Raw genomic sequence first — 22,928 nt, forward strand, 5'->3', positions numbered from 1 at the left:
ATCTAGTAAAAAAAAACTGTGTTTTGGGTGAAGGAGTGATTAGTTTGATCGTAAGATTCACAATCCTAGTAGAGACAGTGTCCCTTGTTGTGAGGCCTTTCAAACAGATGCAGAACTGAGTGAATTATATAAACCCGTGGCCCTCGACTCTCATCAAAATAATAATTACCAATATACCAGAGTAGTGTTTCTTTGGCTCTAATATATCAAATCATTTTTTTTCCTGATCCCTGCCGTTTTTGCCATGCTGGCCAAATACATAACGTGTTACATGACATACACATACACTATTGTGCATTTCAAGTCCTAAAATCTAGGAATTAACTGAAGTAATTCTTAAATGACACTGGTGAGACCACGAGAATATATTCTCATACATTTCAGTTGCTCTTTGGTTTCAGTTTGGTGCAGTGGGCATAGGCTGCAAATTATATTCAAGTCTACATCAAGGGCTAACAACGGGAAAAAACAAATTGTACATTAGAGATAAGTCTTTTAAACCAAAATGATATTGCCACAATACTAGAAGACGCCAAATAGGTTTAGAGTGACAACTCAATTGCCAGTATGTCTCTATTAAATATTGGGTTTTCCTTCCGCTAAGGATTTTCTATTTGCTTGCTTTCATGTCCCTTTTCTAAAGGAAATCCTACATGTTGTTTCTTCTTAGCACTTCAAATCTTGTAAGATGATTACACTCTTTACCACATCTCTTGTATATGCCTTCTAATAGCATCACTCCTTCTTGACCATCTCCCCATAGGTGGGATTTCCTGGTCCCTGCTGCTCATCACTACCCGTAACTGCTGACTTCCGAGCAGCATTAGGCACTCGGCTGAGTTACTGTGGGCATAACCAGACTACCTACACCCAGAAGGCCAGACGCGCAAATGGGGCAGGCAAGTTTGACTAATTTTGTTATCTAAACCACATGCATGTTTCCTACAAGTCTCAGCGAGTGAAATAGGCGAACGGTCAAATACTGTTAGAGAGTTAGCAAACAGCAGGCAGGGATGATCCTGAACAATAGATTTTCATATGTTGGGTGTTGAAATGTGTTGGTGATAGTGATACAGTTATAGCGGTTTATTTCTGTACAAAAGTGAATTAAGCAGTAGCTGTAAATTTCCCGTCGTCCAAAGCTGCACTAATCAGTATGGAAGGTTGGTTGACTTCCGTCATGAAATGAATTTGTGGAGTGCTTGATTGCGCCTGCTGTTGGAAGATTGTGCAACATTTGGTCTTTTAGTGTGAATCAGTGGGAGTGGGTTATACGTATAAGATGGGCCGTCGGTATCCCTGCGCGTTCAGCAGAAAGCACTGAGAATGCTTGCACTATATAAGTGAGTGTGTTGTCAATTTAGATTCATCTGTTTGAGCACAAATGTCCAAACAGACAACTGGAAGAGAGATCTTCTTAGCAGTGGCCTTACTCCTAGGTATCATTTGTACAGGGGTGGGAGTGGCATCTCATATGCCTTAGAGCTAAGGTAAAATGAAGAAGTTGTGTGCAAGAGGCAAACCTCTGTTGCACTGAGGTGCAGCTGAGACTAGGGAAGTGATGGATCAATGTAAAAAGTTACAGGTGTTGTTGCTAGAACCTGAGGTGGAGCCCATGATGTGTAGATACTGTGACAGGCTGTAGCAATTCTGTGTGTCTTACAGAAGAATAATTAATTAGACACACCGATTTGCAAACCTACTAGAAAGACCATGAGCACTGCTATTAGGCTGCTGAACCATATACTCAGAGAGAGACATTTAGTAATACTGACGAGTGTGCCTTATTTTAAACCTTGCTTTGAGGATTTTCATGCAAATGGTGCCTGAAAGAATACACCAAAAGTGCAAATTGCTGCAAAACATGAATCCTAAAATGCCAAATACTGAATTTTCAACTTGAAGCGCGGATGACGTGTTGTGTTGATGACAAAATAATCTTGTAGGTTCATGAAACAGCTTGCTAACCTAATCCGTTAATGTGGAAAGACTGTTGTGGTTCTTCATGTTTAACCGCTCGCCTTTTTAAGCAAGGAATGTCCTATTTTCTCCAACTCCTCGGTAAGGTGGAGGCAGTGATTCACTGGCTGGAGTGAAACTGTGGACAGAGGCTGCAGAAGGCGCAGAGAACTAGGAGATCCAATATAGAATTGCATGTGTTCAAGGAAACTCCTCAAATAGGGAATAGGAAACAGCCTCCTGCGAGCTGTGTTCAATCTCCAGATGTGCCTATTTTGTAACCTAGAGTCCCTAAAGACAAGGCCTGGGCTTATAAGGTGACGTATCCACTGTGAAATAAATACAACTTGCTAAATGAGCCACGAACGCCTGGAGGTGCGGAGATGGTCAACAACTTCATACTATAGCTTCTGAGGATATGGTGAGCAGGGCTAACTCTAGCAGCGCTAGACAAATCATTTTCTTTGGTCAAGTTCAGGGAAACCAGAAACCTTTCTGAAGCACACATCAGCTCCACTCCAGCTTGCCCCCATAACTGAAGTTTTGACTCCGTAACCCTTTAATTCTCAGAACAATTCATTTGTTTAAACATGTAACTGTGCCTACAGGGATTTTTTCAACGATAGAAATCTTTGCCAAGTCCCTCAGTAGGACAAAAACATAACCACTTCCTTATTCCTACTGGTTAATCATCACCATGTTTCTTTTATTAAAAGGCATGTTTCAAATAACGAAAAGAGAAACAAGCCATTGTACAATTAGTTTAAACAAACATTTTGAAATATAGCTGTAAAAACAACAACGCCTAATGGGAGAAGGACAAAAATCAAAACAGTTGAAGAAGGGAGAAATATGAACTTTGTGGTGAATGGTACTCTTAGTACCTCAATCCTTCTCCACTCCAAACTTGTTCAAACTCTCGCCAGAGCGGGGCTGGGGATGCCCTACTAGTCTGTTTTCTTTTTAAACTACAAGCTCTATGCATTTGAGTCTGTGGATACTGTCCATCGACCCGTCACTCTTCTGTGCACTTCTCAGCTCCACGAGCTCAGTTGCCTTTTCAGAACCAAAAGCTGTTCCACGGCCATCGCAATGTATTCCCCTGTTCTGAGTCGCAGCACTTTAGGTCCTGTGGGGTTTTCTTTGACAACCGCACCGCTGTCAGCCGACGCTAGGCACAAAAATGAAAATCACTTACGTTTTTCTCTGCAACCCAAAACTTGGGCGTTGTGTACAAAGCTCTCATTTAACTTGAAATCAGCAATGTAATTATTGCCTGCTTCCCTGCGCAAAACGGCAAGAGGAGGGTTATCCTGGGAAATCACAATTAGTAAACAAGTGATAGCTAACAAAAGAAAGGGAGCATGTACACGAGGACACATCACTGCTGCTCTGTCCTGGTCCCAGTACATCCAAGTGGTAAAGCAAAAAACTGACACAGAACCAGGTCTTCCTCATGAGGCCCTGTTTTTTATCATTTGCTTGCCCGCCCCCTTTGTGAAAAGGAGAGGAAGCAATACAGAGGATCTGCTGTTTACCACTGGCGTCCCAGGGCCTCCGATACAATGGGGCTGATTTGCCGGACGGAGTGATGTCTGCCTAGGATAGTGGAGACATTACCTTCGCCATCTGGACGGTACTCTGCTCACCTAATTTAGAGATGACCATCGGCCCTGGTGGTTCCTTTCAATGTACTAAACGCCATGGGTTTTGACGACCATACACCAAACTATTGACATTTTTTGTTTTTTTAAAAACAAACCCTCAAAGTAAGAGTTTGTTTTTGAAAAACAAAAAACATTAATGACCCCAGCACCCTGGGAGCTTTATTTGTGTTTTTTCCTGTCCCTCCCTGCAGCTTGTTCATGGCATTACATCGTTAACCTAAAATACAGTAAATGGTGCTATGTCATTCCTCTGACAGTTCCGTCTCCAACAGACCGTCAGAGGAAGTATTCAGTCACTGTGTCGATGGAGCCAACAGAGGCTCTATTGGCAGAAAAGGCTACCTCTCTGTAAATAAGGCAGGCACATCAAGTGTCCGGTGGATAGAGTAATCAGTTGCAAATATGACGGAGCGCACTGGCCACCAAACTCTAAAACTGACCGTATGTTTCCTTATAGACTAGGCAAACTTCTGCTGCTTAGTTTTACATTTACATTGTCAACTGTTTTGTTGATTTAGGCCCAGCATAGGTATGCTATATAAACTGTACCATAAATGTCTTGTTGCCTGCTGTTATTGGCTATCCTTCATCCGTTAGGACTGTACTTATGAATTTGTCAAGCAAAGGATTCTATTTTCATAAGTTTTAAGGCCACAAATGTAGTTACATTGCTACACCTCTTGTGAAGGATTCTTAGATACACTTCTTAGGTCACATGCAATTAAGAACACTCCCATCATGTTATTCTCAATTAAAGCACTGCCATGCCCCATACAGATGCATGATGCTATGAGGAAGGGAGGTGATTGGATGAGGGAACTCCCTGTCTGCAGCTAAGAGGTACCACACTGTCCAACACTGTGGGGGTCATTACAACCTCAGCGGTCTTTTAACAAGACCGCTGAGGGACCGCCATGCGGAAGACCGCCAGTAGTGGCAGTTTGCCGCTCAGCGTATTATGACTGTTGGTTGCCCTCCGTCGTTTTTCCGACGGAGAGCCGCCAACAGCCATACTGACGGGCGGCGGGGAAGTGGAGGTTGCTCCACCTCCACCGCCACGCCAACAGAACACCGCCCAGCGAATCACGTCCTGTGATTCGTCGCGGCGGTGCTCTGTTGGCGGTGTGGTGTGGGCGGAGCGGCCCCCATGGCTCCCATCCACTCCCGAAGGGATCGACGGAACAGGTAAGTCGATCGTCCGTTAGGGGAGGGGGGGTTGGATGGGTATTGTGTGTTGTGTGGGTGCATGGGGGTGTGCGTCTCTGTATGTAGAGGGGGGGTGTGAGTGCGTGTATGCTTGCGGGGGTATTGCGTGTTTTGGGAATGAGTGTGTGTATGTCTGTAGGTATGTCTGTATGGATGTGTGCGTGTATGTTTGAATGTGGGTGTGCGTGTCTGACTGTGTGTGTGGATGTAGGCATGTATGTCGGTGTGTGTGCGTGTGTGTGTTGGTGGTGCCTGCGTGTCATGTGTGTGTGAGTTCTGTGATGTTGTGGGTCGGGGTGGGGAGAGGGGCCTGCCACCATTGGGGGGTGGCAGGGAGTGTAGGGGAGGGAGTCGGGGTGGGGGGTGGGGGAGACCCCTATAAGTGCCAGGGAAGGAATTCCCTGGCACTGATAGTGCTTACCGCCATGGATTTCATGGCGGTTCCTACCACTGGAAATCCATGGCGGTAAGCCGGGTCAAAATACCGGCGGCGGTATTGTCACGGCCGCAGGGCTGGAGACCCAGGTCTCCAGCCTAGCGGTCGTCTCCGCCCTGGCGGGCGGAAAGGAGAAGCGGCGGATGACCATGGCGGTAACCGCCATGGTCATAATACAAAAAAAAAGACCGCCTGCCGCCGCTTTAACACCGTCCGGCAGGGTTGTAATGAGAAGGGGAATTAACTGGTAAACTAGCATTTGCACTGAGGTAGGTCTCGCATTTGCTTGAGTTAAAGCTATTGGCGTTCTAAATGCTTAACTGGACTTTTCTTGCCACATAAATTGTTCAACCCTGCCGCATAATTTGGTCCTATCTGCCACATAATTCCAGTAGCCTTGTAAACTCTTCAAAAGTATAAACAAGCCCAGAAAGTTAACATGCCCTGCCTTCCCACATGCTGCTGAATAGGCTGTATCTAAGGTACACAATTGTTTAAGTAAACAGAACAATTAAACGGGCATAGTATGCGAGCTTTGCCACCTTAGTAATAAAAAGTCAAATTTACAGTCTGTTTCTGGAGGAACATCTGCCATCTTTGTTTTTATTCCTGAGCCCACAGATGCAGCAGAATAAATCTTAATGCCACATAATTTTACATTTCCCTCACGAGTCTCACCTTCCATCTCCAATAACAACACAAGATAAACCTGCACAAAAAGGTTGAGTCAAACATCCTACAATACATATTATCTTTATTTCTGGCGCATCGTTACTCGGTGTTGTACCTTTGTACCTATGTAAATGTAAATTATTTTGATTTTAGAGAAGACAATTTTGAGACAAGACCTTAGTAGCAACGACACAACAAAGTTGGTTTAACTATAAAGAAATGTTATTACCAATGAGAATTAGAATAAACTGATGAACCTTGTAAGAGTCATGCACCTTTGTGGTATGCAAAACCAAGCTTACATCGAAAAAGGGCGTGTTGTGTTAGCTTGTCCGTCAAAAACGAATTGCCTAAGCAGCTGCACAGATGATTTGGATTCAACAACCTATTATTAACTTTGTGTGCTTGCTCTCGGTGTCCCCGGGGATGGTAGAATCTAGTCAGTAGGATAGCTAAGTCGGTTGCACGCTCGCTGTACAGATGCTTTAGTTGTAACCTTCAAGTCAAGAGATCGAGTCCATAGAGAAATTTTGCGAGATCGATAAACAGGGGCAACTGGTTAGGGTACCAGAAAGAAGCAGTCGGTGATGTGTCCGATAAAAGTCAGTTGCCATTACTATATAATACTTTATTGCCTTTTCTCAATGGTACTGCTGGTATCGGCTTGAAGGCTCTCCTAGACCACACCAAGAGCATCAAACTAACAAGCTATTAAGCTGGTTACAATCTGCCTCCGTATGTAAGATTCTACGAGGACGACCTAAAAGCACTCCAGTCCCTTTGCCTACAAGCACAACAATGTTCAACTGGTATCTCCTTCTCTGGCTCCAAGGGTTTTAAATGTCAGTCAGGCAGCCTTGGACAAATCCATTCCCTATTGGCCGCTTAAAAGGAGAAATAAACACAAAAAGAGGAGGATTCGGGGCGCAGGCCTGCAGGGGATGGAACAAAAACCCGTCCAAGACCCATGAGAAAGTGTGCCAGGACTCCAGGAGGGGCACGCAGAGAGAGGAAGCATGAAAGTGGCATCCCCCGCTATTTGTTACAGGGCGGAAATGGTGTTGGGGGTGCAAAGTGCAATGCACGATAAGGGCGTGAATCCCATGGGGCTAATAGGGGGCCCTTTATTCATTTGAATTCTCCCCTCGCATCCTCAGGGCTCGCAGGGTGCATAAAAAGGGGAAACCCTGGCTGGAACCCCTCTTTTCATCTGGGCAGCAACATGACAAAGAGGTCAGGAAACCACCTACCAGATTTCCAAGTCCTACCAACGCGGCCCAGCAGAACCGCGTTTCAACTTGGACAACAACTTTGTAGCTGCTGTGTGGCAGTCAGCCTTGCTGTGCCCAAACAGCCACCTCATCCAGGAAACACACTCCGGAAAATGAAGGTTGTCCTTGGCCCACAGCATCTCAGGAAGAGGAACAGGCCGCACGTCGGAAGAAAGCCTGCCAGCAGCATTGTGCCTTCCAGAAGGAGCAAGGCGCGTACCAGCGGCCACAGAGAGCGTGCAAGATCCACTGGCTGCGTGTGCTTCCTGTAAGCAGCCAACGATACTAATTCTGGGCTCAAGTCATTGGCTGTGAAGGCACGGGGACGGAGTCCCGCTAGCACACAGCGGGAGGACGGAGAATGGGGGTAGAGCACAGAAGCCACACCCCTACACATGGGCTAACCCCCACGAGCACCCTGCACATTCAGTTGCGCAGCTGAGCAGCTCAGCTGTTTTTCTGAAGTGGATAAAGGCCACGTCCTCCCTCCCTAACACGGGTTAACCCCCCAAACACCTGTGCACCTGCGGTCACTCAGCTGAGCAGCTCAGCTGTTTGGGAAGCAAATAAAAGGGGGTACATGAAATACGGCGCTCGCAGCCCGGGTCCACCAGAGGACTGGATGCAAGGAGTAACCAGAGTAGCGAGTTAGGCCTAAAACAGTGGTTCCCAAAATGTTTCGATCCCCGGGTCCATTGATCTATTGGCCGTGTTGGCCACGGCTCCCCATTATGTTACTTTTTTTTGGCGGGTGGGGGAACGTAATCCCAGCCTCGGAGTACTACCATTTTTAGCCTGGAAGATAACTGGGATGAAACTGATGAGGGCATTAGAGAGCTTTAGAAGAGCACCAGATGAGACTACATAGGGTCAGGCTTTATTTTTAAATAGGCACTGATGAGATTAAGTAATTTGCACAGAATCAAAGGATGGTAGCTGACGCCAGGACTCCAGCCTGGTTCCCAAGTTCTCAAGTCAACAGCTCTAACTGCTAGGCCACATTTCCTCCTTTGACAAAACTGGTGAAAGGATGTAACCCATCTGGCGGCTGCTTCTGACATCTCCTTTCTGTGCTAGAATGGGTCAGTTATTATTTTTCAGTTTTTCTTGGATATTCTCTTTTCTTCTCAGACACCTTCATACATTATTATGTCTTTCTGGTATCTGTCTTGCTTTGTCAGTGCCAGAGAAATGAACTCTGGTTTCATTGCTCCCACATTCAGATTTGTCACAGAGGCTGGGCGCTCTGGAGTCTCCTGTCTGTCTCTATTTACCTGTACCTACACTATTTACAGTTTGTCTTCTTTATTCTCTCGTTCAGGTTGCTGAAAACCATTTATTGGAAACTATTTTTGTTCTTTTGTCATAGGGATATTATTAATGGTACTTTGGCGCCCTCCGCTGGTCACAATAATTAATGCAGGGTGTTTTGTTTCCAATACCACGATGAAAAGCTACCGATTCAAAACACCTCCGAGTGGTTTCCAGACTGTGTGCGGCGCCCCTGGCTAGTTTTGACGGCGCACCAGGGAGCTGCGGCGCACAGTTTGGGAACCACTGGCCTAAAAGGCAAAGAAGTACCCTCCTACACAAAAGGACAAATGCCAGCACCAAGGCGCAATGTACGCAAAGTACTAACCGTTTGATTGATCTATGTCTAAGCCATTTGCGGACATGTGATATGCAAATGTCGGGCGATTTATGGTAAGCCTGTCAACAGTGATTTATGACCTGTAATTCACATAATGTCTAAAGTGATTTATGACATGACCAGCAATTTGCATGAATGTCAAAAGTGATTTATGACAGGCAAATAATTCAAGGTCTGTAATTATCCTAAATGTAAAAGAGTTTGACACAATGATTTATGGCCCTTATAAAAAAGATAGAGGAGGTCTTGCTATAAATCAATGTTAATAAACTGCTGCCAATATTTCTCAAAACAAAGTAAAGGACTCAGGTGTTGTTATTATTTAGGGAGTAGGCGGCATAGAGGGGTTTAGGGCGAAGGCCAGCACGTATTTGTTTGAATTCTCCCCTCACACCCTCGGGCTCAGGGGGGCATAAAATGGGGCTGCCCTGGTCAGAACCCCACTTTTTATCTGGACGGCTGGGCAGCGACATGACAAAGAAAACCACCCACCCGCACCACACAAAAAGCTACCCAGGTAGTTGCAGGCTGGTACGGGGGTGCAACAACAAAGGCAGAAAGGTACGTTAAGGAAGATGGGGAGGCCACACCTAAAAAGGCAGGGTGTCAGTGCTACTTACCTTGCAATGCATTACGGCAGGGTAAGGCAGTCAGTGGAGGGGGTACATGAAACACAGCGCTCGCAGCCCTGGTCCGCCGGAGGGCTGGACGCAAGGAGTAACCAAGGTAGCGAGTTAAGCCTAAAAGGTAAAAGAGTACCCTCCTACACAAAAGGACAAATACCAGCACCAAGGTGCAACGTATGAAAACGACTAACCGTTTGATTGATTTATGGCTAAGTGATCTATGGACATCGGATATGCAAATGTCGTGTGATTTATGGTAAGTAACGTCACCCGATGGTAAGTAACATCACCCGATGGCAATTTGGCAATTACCTTGTCCATATTCTTTGCTACCATATCATACCCCCAAACATGAAACTTCCAAGGTCACACAATGCGAAGGGGAGAGACAAAAAAGAAAAGTAGTTCATCAACACAAAAGTATATGGGTGATCGTTCAATAACCCATGTAACAGGGTCAGTCTCCAAGGCGGTAACAAACCAACCTCTCGGTGGGACAAACGCAAGGCACTTACCAACAACATCAAAGGATTTTTGAAAGGCAGGCCCATGAACAAATGAAAGTGATGGGTGTGAGGTGGATGTGGTTAAAGTCCACAGTATAGATTATAACATGTAGTGAAAAGCAGCGCTTGCTTGCTGGTATGCTCGACCTAAAAATGTGTGGTAAACATTTCAACCTATTGTTTTCAGCTTGCATGACTAAAGGGGAACACCCGCAAGGGAGCATTCTTGTTTGATTCGCTAAGCCACGACCCTTCTACAGGGCAGCTCAAGCAACCCCCAGACACATCGAGGCCTGTTGTATACCATCGATTGGGTGCAATCCTGAGCCCGTAGTTATTAGACATATCTTGGACAACAGGGCGTTCACTCATGGGCAAATGCCTGCATATCAGGGTACATTTGTATTCAGCTAGATTTATCTGTTGCGGAGATCTCATTAACCTTCTGTACAGAGATAAACGTTTTAGCTGCTGTCATGACTCGAATATTTAGTGGGTGTAGCAGACTCCAAAAAATCTGGGCTTGGAAAGAGGGCAGCCATTTCTGAAATTTTTAGAAGGCTGAATTTGTGTTATTATCCTATACAAACATCCTTAATGTCGAAATAGTTCTAGCTCAAGCAGTTCACTTTTTGACCTCCCTTTGAAGCTGAAGCTGGAGCCCATAAACATACATAAATCACATTGCTACTGCATGGCTGTCACTAGGACACAAAGTGTACCCTGGCACATCGGTAAGCTAATTCATTTAAAGGGATAGCTGCGCGCTGTAGAGTGGGTTTGAAGTTTTAAAATGACTGGAACTACCTTTGGAATAGCTGCAAAGGCAGCTTCTGTCATTTCAAGACTGACCCGACAAGAAACCATTCTTCAGCACTTTTAGCATATTATGCGTTATGGTTCAGACAGCATGCAGTACTACAGAAACATTAAAATAATTTCAAATATTCATTATCCATAGTACTGTTTCATGACAGTCCATTTTCTTTTTTATTATGTCAACCAGAGGAGAATCACTTTTCTGTAAAATATCAGATTACTTCAGTCTTCTGTAATGAAGGACCCATTATAGGTTGAAGGCCAAACATGTGGGCTAGTGGAGGCATAACCATCTGCAAATTTAGCATATGCACTGGTTTGGCAACAGCAAACTCTGACAGCTGGTCCAACATGCCAAGTATCATAGCAGGCCAGTTACCATGTCTTTCCTAAACCCACTGACAACCACACAAGCTGTCCACCTCCCACCAACAAAGCAGTGGATTGCTTCAGAAATCAATCTAAAAACAAGCATTTGCAGTGCAACGGGTCTCGTCTTTGCTCGAGTTAGAGCAACTGGTGTTGTAAATTCCTAGCTGGAGTTTTCTTGCCACATAAATTGAAAATGAAGTGTAAAACAGATGACAGAAGCAAACCGATTCAAAGCACCACCGCCACCAAAAGCGCAAGAGTCATTAGCACCCTGCCTGAATATCTAGAAATAATCCAGGCTAGGATGTAAGGCAAACCGAAACCGGAGGAGAGGCCATCACACGCTGTAACAGGAGGATGCGTGACATAGTGTGATGGCCAACAGAAATGTTCAGGAATGTTCACTTAGTTAATACGCCAGGGGAGGGAACTCAGCACACAAAGGAGGGACAATTCATAAAATGCACCAATAAAAAAGAAGCATTCAAGACAAGCACAACAAAGAATGAATAGCAAGAGTGGGTGTGGTCCACAGAGAGATTACAAAAGGCTCTAGAGCACTTATGAGCTCGACCCTAATGAATCTCCCTGACACGCGGTGAATTTCCTCTTAAGTAAAGCAGGGCTCTGAGCTTTGCCTGCAGATCTGTAGGAATCACTCTATAACACTTGTACACATAGAGCTACACAATGGCGTTTCTTTTCTGAGTACACTGATGAAGTTTGCATACTCAAGCGACTATATTAACATGAAAGTACGCATACCCACAAACATACAGCAAATGAGTATTTTCTCAACCTTGTCAATTTAGGGGCTCAAGATATGCCTCTACAGCCAATCTGCTGTATTCATCCACTTTCAGTAAATTGGTACACACCTTCAAAAACTACGTTATTAAATTAAAAACTAGAAAAACACTCTTTTTAAGTGAATGAATGCCAAAGCATATCCTTGTTCTCTGACAACTCAGACCTCTGTAATCTTGAAATGCTTCAAAGATTAGGCCGTGGAACCCTTTGAAGTACGGTCCCTCGACGAGCATTCAATTGGGGCAAAACACAATCTTTCCAATTGCAGACATACTCCTAAAGGAACTACAGTACTACGCGCACACGGAACAAAACAAACAAAAGCAGAGCCTTTTTTGGCAAGGGGGTAATTTAGAAACTGCAATGTAATGTAATGGAAACATGTTTGCATTTATTTGTGAAACGTACAACCACACGCCCTTACTTGCGCAGAAATGGAAGTCGTATACTTCTGTCTGGCCTGGCGTCGACCGTGTCTGCATCGCCACCGCCTTCTCCTTCGTCCATTGGAAGACTCTTGGGAACGGGAGAGGGGCTGGACTCTTCCATCTGCAGTGAACATAAATGTAGACACATCATGAGCGCACTGTACTTAATTTCTATAAGACCCAGAAAACCCAGCAGCAGGTCAGCATGAAAATTCAACTGTGTTGCAAGTAGTTATATTTGATAATTGATATCTCAGGTATAGGTGCTCGCTATTCAGAAATCCACTACTACTAGATCCATGCTATCAGCACACTACAAAACAGAGAAACAGGAAAAGAGCACATTTATCCTTTAAAGTACATTCTCACGACCCTAAGCCGTAAAGAACAAAAGTTAGATATTATAAAACGTTTCTGTTTCAGCTACAACGTTTTATGATCCATCCTCTAGATTTGCCTATTTACGAGGTCCTCTAACCATGTCTCAATATATGATCTTGTATCTGGTTTTGTCTCCAAGCTGAAGTCTTCCGGTCAGAAGTCTTTGATGCAACAACTGAATACTTTGCTACCAACACGGGCTCCATCGCAACCCAATCTATGCTCTGGGAAGCCTTAAAAGCCTACATAAGGGAGGGTATGCATTTCAAACCGTGCCGGTTTGCTCCGTAGTATAAGGAGTGATTTGGCTAAGATGGAAGGGTGGCTGTGGGACCTAGATGACATAGACAAGAACGGTGCTCAACTGTCTCATTTACCTAGCCGATCTACACTCCTGCAAGAGTTTCGTGACTTGGCGGATCATGAGGTGCCATACCTGGCAAAAATGCCACAGCGTGCCAGGATAGCGAGGGAAAGTGCCCCAGCCGTACTCTGACTTGGCTTCTGCGACCCCCCCCCACGGCACCACTGCTGCTGACAATGCCACAATTGTTGCCACATTCACATCCTAATATCAAGAGCTGTACACTTCGTGAGCGACGGAGGGTGCCACTTCCCTGGTGGAGTACCTAGCCGAGGTAGCCATGGTGTGGCTCGAGCCTGGACAGTAGCAGGTCCTGGTGGCCCCTATTACCTGCGAGGAAATCATTCAAGCCACCAACGCTCTCAGCAACTTTAAGACCCCTGGCTCCAACAGCATTACTAGGAACGTTTATGAAGTGTACAAAACTATATTATCCCGCACCTTCTAGATGTCCTCGTTGAGTCACTCGAAGCAGGCATACTCCCCCTACCTTGCGCGAAGCTGTCATTACCTTACTACTTAAACCAGACAAGCCAGCTCATTTGTGCACCTCCTATAGACCACTTTCAATCTTGAACCATCACAACAAGATATTAACCAAGATCCTGGCTTCCCGCCTAGCCCTCTTAATGGGATGTATTAACTCCCTCATGCAGTCTGGCTTTGTCCTGCATTGCTCCACCTCTATCAATCTTCACAGAGTTGAACCAGATTGTGCCACTAGCCCCGCCGCAGTTGACCTGTTAGATGCTGAAAAAGCATTTGATTTCCTGGAATGGTCATTCCTATGAGCAACCCTCATCAAACTGGGGATACCCAACAGTTTTAGGGAACTCACATAGTAACTATACAAAGACCCCTTGGCGCGCCTTCAGGTTAACAGCACACTCTCTTGACACCTTTCCAATCACCTGAAGCACCAGACAAGGCTGCCTGCTTTTCCCCCCTCCTGTGCATCATCGCCATTGATCTCACAGTTAGGCACCTTCAGGAGCGACATCTCCACAGGGGCCTCCAGTTCCACCACGGTCCCCAGCTTGCCTCACTCTATGCGGATGATATATTATTTGTCTGTGTCCCAGCTGTCAACTTGTCTCTGCTCATTCGTGAGGTGATACGCTTCAAGACCTTCTCCGGCCTCTCGGTTAACTGGAATAAATCAGAATTATTTCTGCTAATGGAGGTCAGAGTTCCATCCACACGTGAATACCCTCTACGCTGATGCACCAACTCCCCCAAATATCTGGGTATATTTTCACATAGAGACAAAACTGAAGTCATTCCCCATAATTATGCCTAGCTATTGACAACCTTACTATCCAGATGTGGATTAAAGTGCCGTTAGCTATGTCAGAACGCATCACTATTCTTAAAATGGTTGTTCTCCCCCGGTTTTTGTATTTGTTCACAAATATCCCCATTGCACTGACCAACAGCTTCTTTGCAACCTCGTGAGACCTTCTGATGAGACTAGTATGGGCAGGCCGCCGCCCTCGCATTCACTGGGAAACAGTGATACGCCCCTATGACCATGGTGGATTGGTGGTGCCAGACCTACAGCTGTATTATTTGGTGGCCCAGTTCCACTATGCCTATTATTGGTACCACCTGGATGCAGGGTTGCCCTACCTTAAACCTGAGAGAGCCCAGACACCACATCTCCCCCTGTCATCCTTACTTCCCTAGGGTATCCATGTGACTCTACCGATATTCAGACCCTCTCTACCACGTGCTGGGCTTGGTCTAAATTGAGGTGATACTTGGGATGGGAGATGCTGTATTCTCTACACATCTCTCTGTCAAATAACCAATGGCTTACGCTCACACAGGTGCAATTGGTGCAGCATACACTGGCTTTCCTCCAGCTAAATGTAACTGGTGATCTGTTTCTCAATGGCACCCTAAAACCTAGCTCCACTGTGTTGGATGGCGGGAACCTGTCATGTATGGATGGTTTTATTATACCCCACTTGCACAGTACAGTGCATCACACCCTAAATACATATCCAGAGGAATCCAAGGAGGAATCCAAGGATGATATCCAAGGATGATATCTACCCCATAACAGCAAAAACTGTGCTGACCTATCACACCGCCCCAGAGAAACCCAAGGCTGCATGGGAACACGACTTAGGACATGCCATTCCACACAAAACATGGCATTACTGCTGTATGCAAACTAAATTAGTGTCCAACAACCACAGACACAAGCTTCTACACTACATGTACCTGCACCGTGCTTACACAACCCCGAAAACCTTAGCTAAGATTGACCCCACAAAGCCACATCATTGCTCTAAATCCAAAGCCGAACATGCTGACTTTGCACACCTGGCTCGATATTGTACAGCAGTTGCCGCCTACTGGATAGAGATATATATGTTCTAAGATAGCTTTAAAGATCAACCAGACACATGACCCAGATCCCTCGTTGGTCCTCCTGGGCAACGTCAAGCCTCTACCCCTGGCCCGGAGATGCTTTACTGCCATTGCGCTCCTACTAGCTAACAGGCAGGTGACTTGGGGTAGTGGTAGGCCCCCAACTGTTATTGTCTGGCTTAAGGATATGACCTACTGCGATACTACTAGTGAACTTTATGCGTCACTACAACCACCAAAGTCTAGACCGACAGATATATGGCAGTCACTGAGAGACTTTCTTCTAATGTTGGACTCTAATGAGGAACATTAAGATGTGAATAATATTCCTCCTTCGGCTTGAACTGGTATCTCACACATATTACTTACTGAGCGCTCTCACTGTATAATTGCATTAACTTACCTGCCTCTGTGTCCCTACTGTATGAGGCTTCCATTTTTCTGCTTATATTCATTTATTTCTTTTACTTTATCCTTGCCATATTGTATATTAATGACTATGCATGTGAGGAATGTCCTTTACTGGGTCAAACTATGTATTGGTCCGCTTATCTTTGTAAAATGAACAAATTTAAAATAAAAATTCCTACGCCTGAAAACCCGTCTGTTTTGCCTGCACGGGTGTAGGAAGTGTGGGGGACGCAGGTGATTTATCCCCTCCAGATTTTGGAGTGGGGACATGGGGGACAAGAGAGTGGGGACAAAAGAATTATACCGTTCATCTACACCGTTGCAGGGCCATTAGCATGTGAAAGCTCTACCTATAAAGGTCCTGTTCTTCACTTGCCACTACTTACAGAGCACCTTCAAAGCATGCGAGAAAGCTGCCAGCAGCAGTCACCTGTGAGGACAAAGGGAGAGAAGCAGAAACCTGTGTTTGCTGTTTGCATCCAGCCATCATCTATATGGAGGACTGGGATCTTTATGCGTCACCTGCTGGTTGGCTGGGTGGCCCAGGCTCAGGATCATCTAGCACCTCAGCCCTTTCTCAGCACTACCCTACCTGCAACTTGAAAACTGGCCTGCAGGGCATCGAGAAAGCTGCAGCCCTGGTGGCGCTCATCTGCAGGAGAAGAGAGAGGGCGCATGAGTTTGGAACAACAGATGAGGTAGTTTCATGAATTACTCGAGAATCACTTTAATGAAAAAGATTCCTGCAAAATGGGGGTGAGGTATGCCCCTGCAGTGCAATGACCAAAGCACCCATCTCTTGCTAGAAGGGATGGCAAGTTAAGCCCTTCCTTCTAACATCACTTGTTGATATGTCGAACATTGTTAGTTATTATCCACCACAGCCAAGCTGTTATGTTTTTTTTTCTTTTTTCTATGGGGGTAACCCACTGAATTCCTGTGTTTTTATTTAAACTCTTTCCCCCTTTCCCTCTTCCCTTCTCTGAACCCTAAAAACCTCTTACCTCCTATTACCTCTACCCATCCCTGAACCCAAAAAAATCTTACATCTTTACCTGCCCCGAGCCCTAAAAACCACTTACTTCCCTTTAAATCTCCCATTCGCTGAAGCCTAAAATCACCTAAAGCCCCCTTAATACCCTTTACCTGGACCCGCCCATTAATCCTTAAAAAATTCCTCCCTTTACCTCGAACTGACCCTGAGCCCTAGAAACCCCTACCTCCCTTATACCAACCACCAGAGAACCCTAAAATTCCCTTACCTCTATCTACCTCTACCCACTTGTGAACCTTAACACCCGCTTGGGAACCTTCACCTCTTCCCTTTCCTGAACCTTAAAAATTCCCACTACTTCTACCCACCCCTGAATCTTAAAAACCCTTTACCCTCCTGTTACCTCTATCCGCTCTGAACCTAACATCCCCTTACCTCGCGTTACCTCTACAGACCTCTGAACCCTAACATCCCATTATCTCCATTTACCTCTATGCACCTCTAAACACTAAACCCATTTACCAACTGTTACCTGTACTCAGCTCTGAACCCTAACACCTCTTGCCACCATTTACCTATTCGTTACCCGATCTCTGAGGCCCCTTACCTTCCTTTACCTCTCCACACCCTTGAACCCTAAAAACCCCTTACCTCCTTTTATCTGTAAAAAAGCACACTTTACCTCTTCCCTCCTCTGAATCTTAAACCCCCCCCTTATTTTTCCCTATGCCCACCCCAGCCCTTAGAACCCCATACCTCCCTTTACCCCTATTCACATCTGAACCCTAACATCCAATTACCTCCCTTTGCCTGCCCTCAACCCATAAAAAACCCTTACCTCTTCCTTCCTTTGAACCCTAAGACCCCTCACCTTCCTTTACCTCTACCAACCCTTGAATCCTAAAAGCCCCTTACCTCCTTTTACCTTTACATGTCCCTAAACAATAAAAACCCCTTACCTCGTCATATCTGCCTGCACCAGAACCCTAAAAACCACTTACCTCCAACCACCACTAAAGCATAAAAGCCCTTACCTCACCTCTTCCTGCTCCAGGACCATAAAACTCCCTTAACCTTACCTGAACCCAAAGTACCTTCTACCTTCCTTTACACAGCCCTCCTTACTTCTACCTGATTCTGAAGCCTAAATACATGTTACCTTCCTTCAACACTGTCAGCCCCTGAGCCCTAGAAATCCCTAAACTTCCTTAGAAGCCTCTACCTTTACAAGCCTTGAACCCTAAAAACCTCTTACTTCCCTTTAACTCTAACAGCCCGTAAGCCCTAAAACTCCTTACCTCTTTCTGCCCTTGAAGCCTAAAAATCTCATATCTCCATTTACCTCTAACCATCCCTGAACCCTAAATCACTTTACCTGTATTTACCTCTAATTGCCCCTGAATCCTAATAAAACCCTTACCTCTGTTTACCACAACTTGCCTCTAAACACTAAAACCACCCAGTAGGAAACTGGGTTATAAGTTGAGGGGTGTAAGTACCCACCTCAAGTAATAAACACAATCCTTGTCAGGGTGAACCAGTAAAGTCACTAATTAAACTTGAGTTAAAACGCATTGTAGTTGTATAGAGCCGATGGGCCTAACTTAGAGGCAATGTGTTAAGTATTTATGCAGTACTAAAACAGTAATAAAGCTGAAATGTAAAACAATAACACACCCAATACAAATTTGCGAACTAGAGTACAATTTAATAAACAAAAATTACCCCAAAATTATATAAAATTAAAATAAGAGGAACCGGAGATATTAATTTCTAAAGTTTCAAGTGGAAATAGCGCCAAGAGGTATGAAGTGCCAATGATAGTCAACAGTCGCGATAACCCAGGACCCAGGTGACCAGGATGCAGCAAGAGCCAGATAGACCAGTCAGGTCCATTGTACTCAAAGATTTTACCTTCTGACTTTATTCTTTCAAGTGTAAATTCTCTGCAGGAGTATATTTCTAATACCCCCTGGACCTCGGGGGAGGCACTTAGAGACTCATAGGGTGGCAGGGAGAGTCCAGTCCAGGTCCAGTTGCCACTTATCAGCAGGGCAGTTGCAGGAAAGGCATCCTGGAACTTATTTCATTGTAGCTTGAACAGGAAGTCAGCATTATATCATATTAGGTCCATTTGTTTGGCGAAGCTTATCACCCATGAAGGTACCCAGGCAGGGCAGAGCTTCTAGTTGAACATCCAGATATTCAGTTTCTTGCAAAAGTTGAGAAGTGAAGGAGTTGTCCTGGTGTGTTGAAGAAGTTCACTGTACGTCTTGGCATTGATGAAGGAGAAGGTGCAGCCTCCTGACTTTCTTTTGTGGATCAAGGGGACCCGTGCAAGGGTGGAAGAGACAGATCTTTGGTCTTTGGAATCTACTTATTTGTCTTGGGTACAAGAGGGAGAGTAGGTCAAGACCTTTAGGCTTCTTCTAAGATCTCTGATAGCAAGCTCAGAAATGTTCTGATCTCCCACAGGTCCAACAACAGTGTTCTGAAGTGTGTGCTTGGAGATGCCACATTTTTCCTGGCACAAGCTTATGGGTGGAAATGACCCCTGGGGATGCCCTAAATCATGGTGTATAGTTCCTGGGACTAACCTTCTGCACTTGGAGCATTTTCAATATGTTCAAAGTCTTTGATCACACTAAACTTGAGCTCTGATGGCTAGGGGCGTGTATGGGGATGGTTATATAGTAATCCCAATTTCTTCCCACATCTAATGACAAAATCCAGTTTTGACGAGTCACTGGACCCCCAGTAAACTCAAGAGACAGAAGTCTGATAAAATCAAACCTGAGCTTTCAGCAACTAAAGGATACACACAGAGTTTTTTGGCATTCTCTGTCCCTCCTTTGAAGTGTTCCCCAAATGATATATGTAAAACGTGAGCAAACCTTTCAAGCACAATATGACATTCAAGCAGGATTTGACACTCTAATGCAAAGACGATGCTCACTGCCTCACCCCGGTGGTCAATCTAAAATAGTTCTGGGGTGGCTGTCCCTACCACTGGATTAGGTTTGTGGCTGACTTGAAGGACATAAGAGGAAGCAGGTCCAGGTGTGAGCTGCATCTGCTTGTGACAGGGGAGGCCCTTTTAAAGTGCACCAGGGGTCTGGGCATATCCCTCAGGCCATCCTGTCAAGAGAAGACAACACATTCAACACTCAAGGCCATTGTCTATGCCCTGGGTGAAGTTTAAACATCGCCACATGTGAGCCATCAAGCTGCCAGGTGACTGTTGAATGCTTACAGATGTTTTAGATGGGCAAAAAGTAACTTTTCTAAAATACCTTTTCCGTAGCTGTAAGATCAAATACCACTTTGCCATTACATTGAATTTTGTTTATTTATTAAAAAGAGTCCTTGAAATATTTCTCTAGCAGTTACAAATCTGAAATTAGCATTATAAAGCTGAATGTAATTCAGTGTTTCCCCATGGAAACAGCTGGCCTTGCTGAAGTTAAAATAGCTTTTATGCTTGTTCACTGTAGGGACACGTGGAATGTTAAACCTCTACATGTCCTACTTTTAAATACCATGCATTCTACACTTTGGGCATTAAGGCCTGCCTTAGGTGAAACCTATTAATATTTAAAAGGAAGTTCTAGCCGGACAAAAGGTTTTGTTTTGGCAGATCGTATTGAAAGTTTAAGACTGCACAGCCACGCTACAGTGGTAGGCCAGGAAACATGCTTTAGTCTGTCACTGTAGTGGTTGACACAATGAGTGCCTCAGCTCACTGGTGACATTTAACTTACAGGCCCTGGCTACACTTTGTACCACATATTAGGGACTTATTAGTAAGTTAAATAAGCCAATCAAGACTACCAAATTTACGATATTTAAAGGAGGAGCACATACACTTTACCTGGGTACAGTCAACAAAAAAAGATTAAAGAAAAAGGCAAAAAAATAGAGGTGGCCCTGCACAAAGGGCAAATACATTTCCAACACCTCTACTGTGTTTTATCTCTTTTATCTCTACCTGCCCACTGAAGCTTAAAAAACCCTTACCACCATTTACAACTGCCCACCAGTTAACCCTGAAAACACCTTTAAAACCCTTACTATCACTAGCCTGTACCCTTACCAAACCTTGAACGCTTAAAACACCTTTAATACTATTACTACCCTCGTCCTAAACCCACACCTGAACCATAAAACCCCTTTAAAACCTATAACACCCAGAACCCTTATGAACATAAACATGTTTTCACATTTGATCTAATTACTTTGAGGAATGCAAATAACTTGTAATTAACAATAAAACATACTTGCACTGCCTGCCTTTTTATTTAACTTCAAAACTTTGTAATTATATACAGTCGAAAGTTCACAGAGCACCGTCAATTTGTGCAAGGTCAGCTGAAAGGACTGCCCCTGCCTCCCCAGAAATGTAATGTTTCCTACGCCCCTGGAAGAAACAGCGGTTTCCCTGACCTCTGTAGGTCCATCCTACCCATTGTTATCATTGATGCTGCCTTTCTTCACGTGACAAGCTTGCTTGTCAGCAATAAGAAGCCGGCCCGCTGCAGCAGCAGTGAAGTTTATCACAAACTAGTTCTGCTGCTTTCCGTTCCGCTCTAGCATCCACCCACAGATACCACGTTGTAGCAGTTGCTCAGGAAATCACACTGTGTATAACATCTGATCATTTAGCAAACATCCAACTATACTGAGTTTCTTCAACTGCCTCCTGAAGAAACAGCATCAACTGTCACCAAAATCGATGTTTTTTTTAGATACAAACCTACACTTGAGCTGGATGCTTTGAACATTCTCCAGCCAAGCCCACACACCTTCCTTGTTACCAGCAGCAGCCTCTTTTCTCGAGAAATAGTTAAGCACGAACTGACACGTGGCAGGGTACCTAGACATGTCACTATCTTTCATTCGCATCTTCCCAGCACACCACTGCTCGTTTAAGTAAGGGTACATGTGTGTGAATGTGCGTGGTATAAAAGAATGTCAGGCGCTTCAACAAGATAGATAGATAGATAGATAGATAGATAGATAGATAGATAGATAGATAGATAGATAGATAGATAGATAGATGGATGGATGGATGGATGGATGGATGGATGGATGGATGGATAGATAGATAGATGAAACACTATAAAACCACAATGTTCATTCAGAGGCGAATAAGCAGTCCGGTACTGATTTCTTGCAGTTACACTTCAAAGCATTCCTAGCAGGCGTTCTCAAACTCAGTCTCACTTCTTTTCTTAACACCCTGAAGTTAATCAGCTTATTTGGCAGACCTTGCGAAGCGCAGGGTAAATGAGGATCTCGACGAGGCTCGCAGATTCACTGTGGCGCCTTACTGGAGCGCGTGAATTGCAGTCACCCAGATTTCTGCGACAACTGCACTATGCCTGTGAGCTTCCTTATTGGCATTTGCACCTGCAGCCGGCACGTTACTCACCAATCTGTATTGTGGGGAAAATTATCCATAGTGCTATCTTACTGGCAAAATAAGAGAGGAGGAGGACTGGCACACAGGCACCCAGATGTGGGACTAGAGTTGCTTGTGTTGCCATCCTGAGCAGACCTAGCAGTTCGGGTGCTCTCTTCCGCTTGCAGCAGGCCCAGAAACGACTTGTATATGGCTAGTCTCCGTCAGGTGAAAACAATGGACTCAGAGGCCCAGAGCAACCAGCAGTGGCGGATATTCATTCTAGCATTCCATATATCACCATCTTCTGGGTTGCCTCCAATATTTCACGGCAGGTAAGGCAGAGGCAGCCATTATCTAACACAATACTAATGATGTTATTAGCATTAACAGTAAGAGAAATCATTCCTAAGTAAAGGCAAACTGATAAAAAACAAAAGGAGGAACCGGTATACCCAGCTGAGACCTGGGTGAAATGTAGTATCATTCAACATTGTCTCACAGGGTAACAATTACAATGTTAAATCAGATAATGTAACTAACTTATAAAGACAAATAAGCCACCCCAGGGTAAA

General features: G+C 44.8%; 1 protein-coding gene across 2 annotated transcripts in view; it reads right to left on the reverse strand.

Moving 5' to 3' along the window:
* The window catches only part of LOC138300241 (caspase-7-like), a 358,375-nt gene that overhangs the window by 268,228 nt on the left and 67,219 nt on the right, over window positions 1-22,928 (reverse strand). For both annotated transcript variants that reach the window (XM_069239325.1, XM_069239326.1), the window contains exon 2: window positions 12,420-12,544. In XM_069239325.1, the coding sequence (XP_069095426.1) occupies window positions 12,420-12,544 (125 nt within the window). The remainder of the gene's footprint in view (window positions 1-12,419; window positions 12,545-22,928) is intronic.

This window comes from Pleurodeles waltl, chromosome 6 (genome assembly GCF_031143425.1).
Source record: "Pleurodeles waltl isolate 20211129_DDA chromosome 6, aPleWal1.hap1.20221129, whole genome shotgun sequence".
Taxonomy (NCBI): domain Eukaryota; kingdom Metazoa; phylum Chordata; class Amphibia; order Caudata; family Salamandridae; genus Pleurodeles; species Pleurodeles waltl.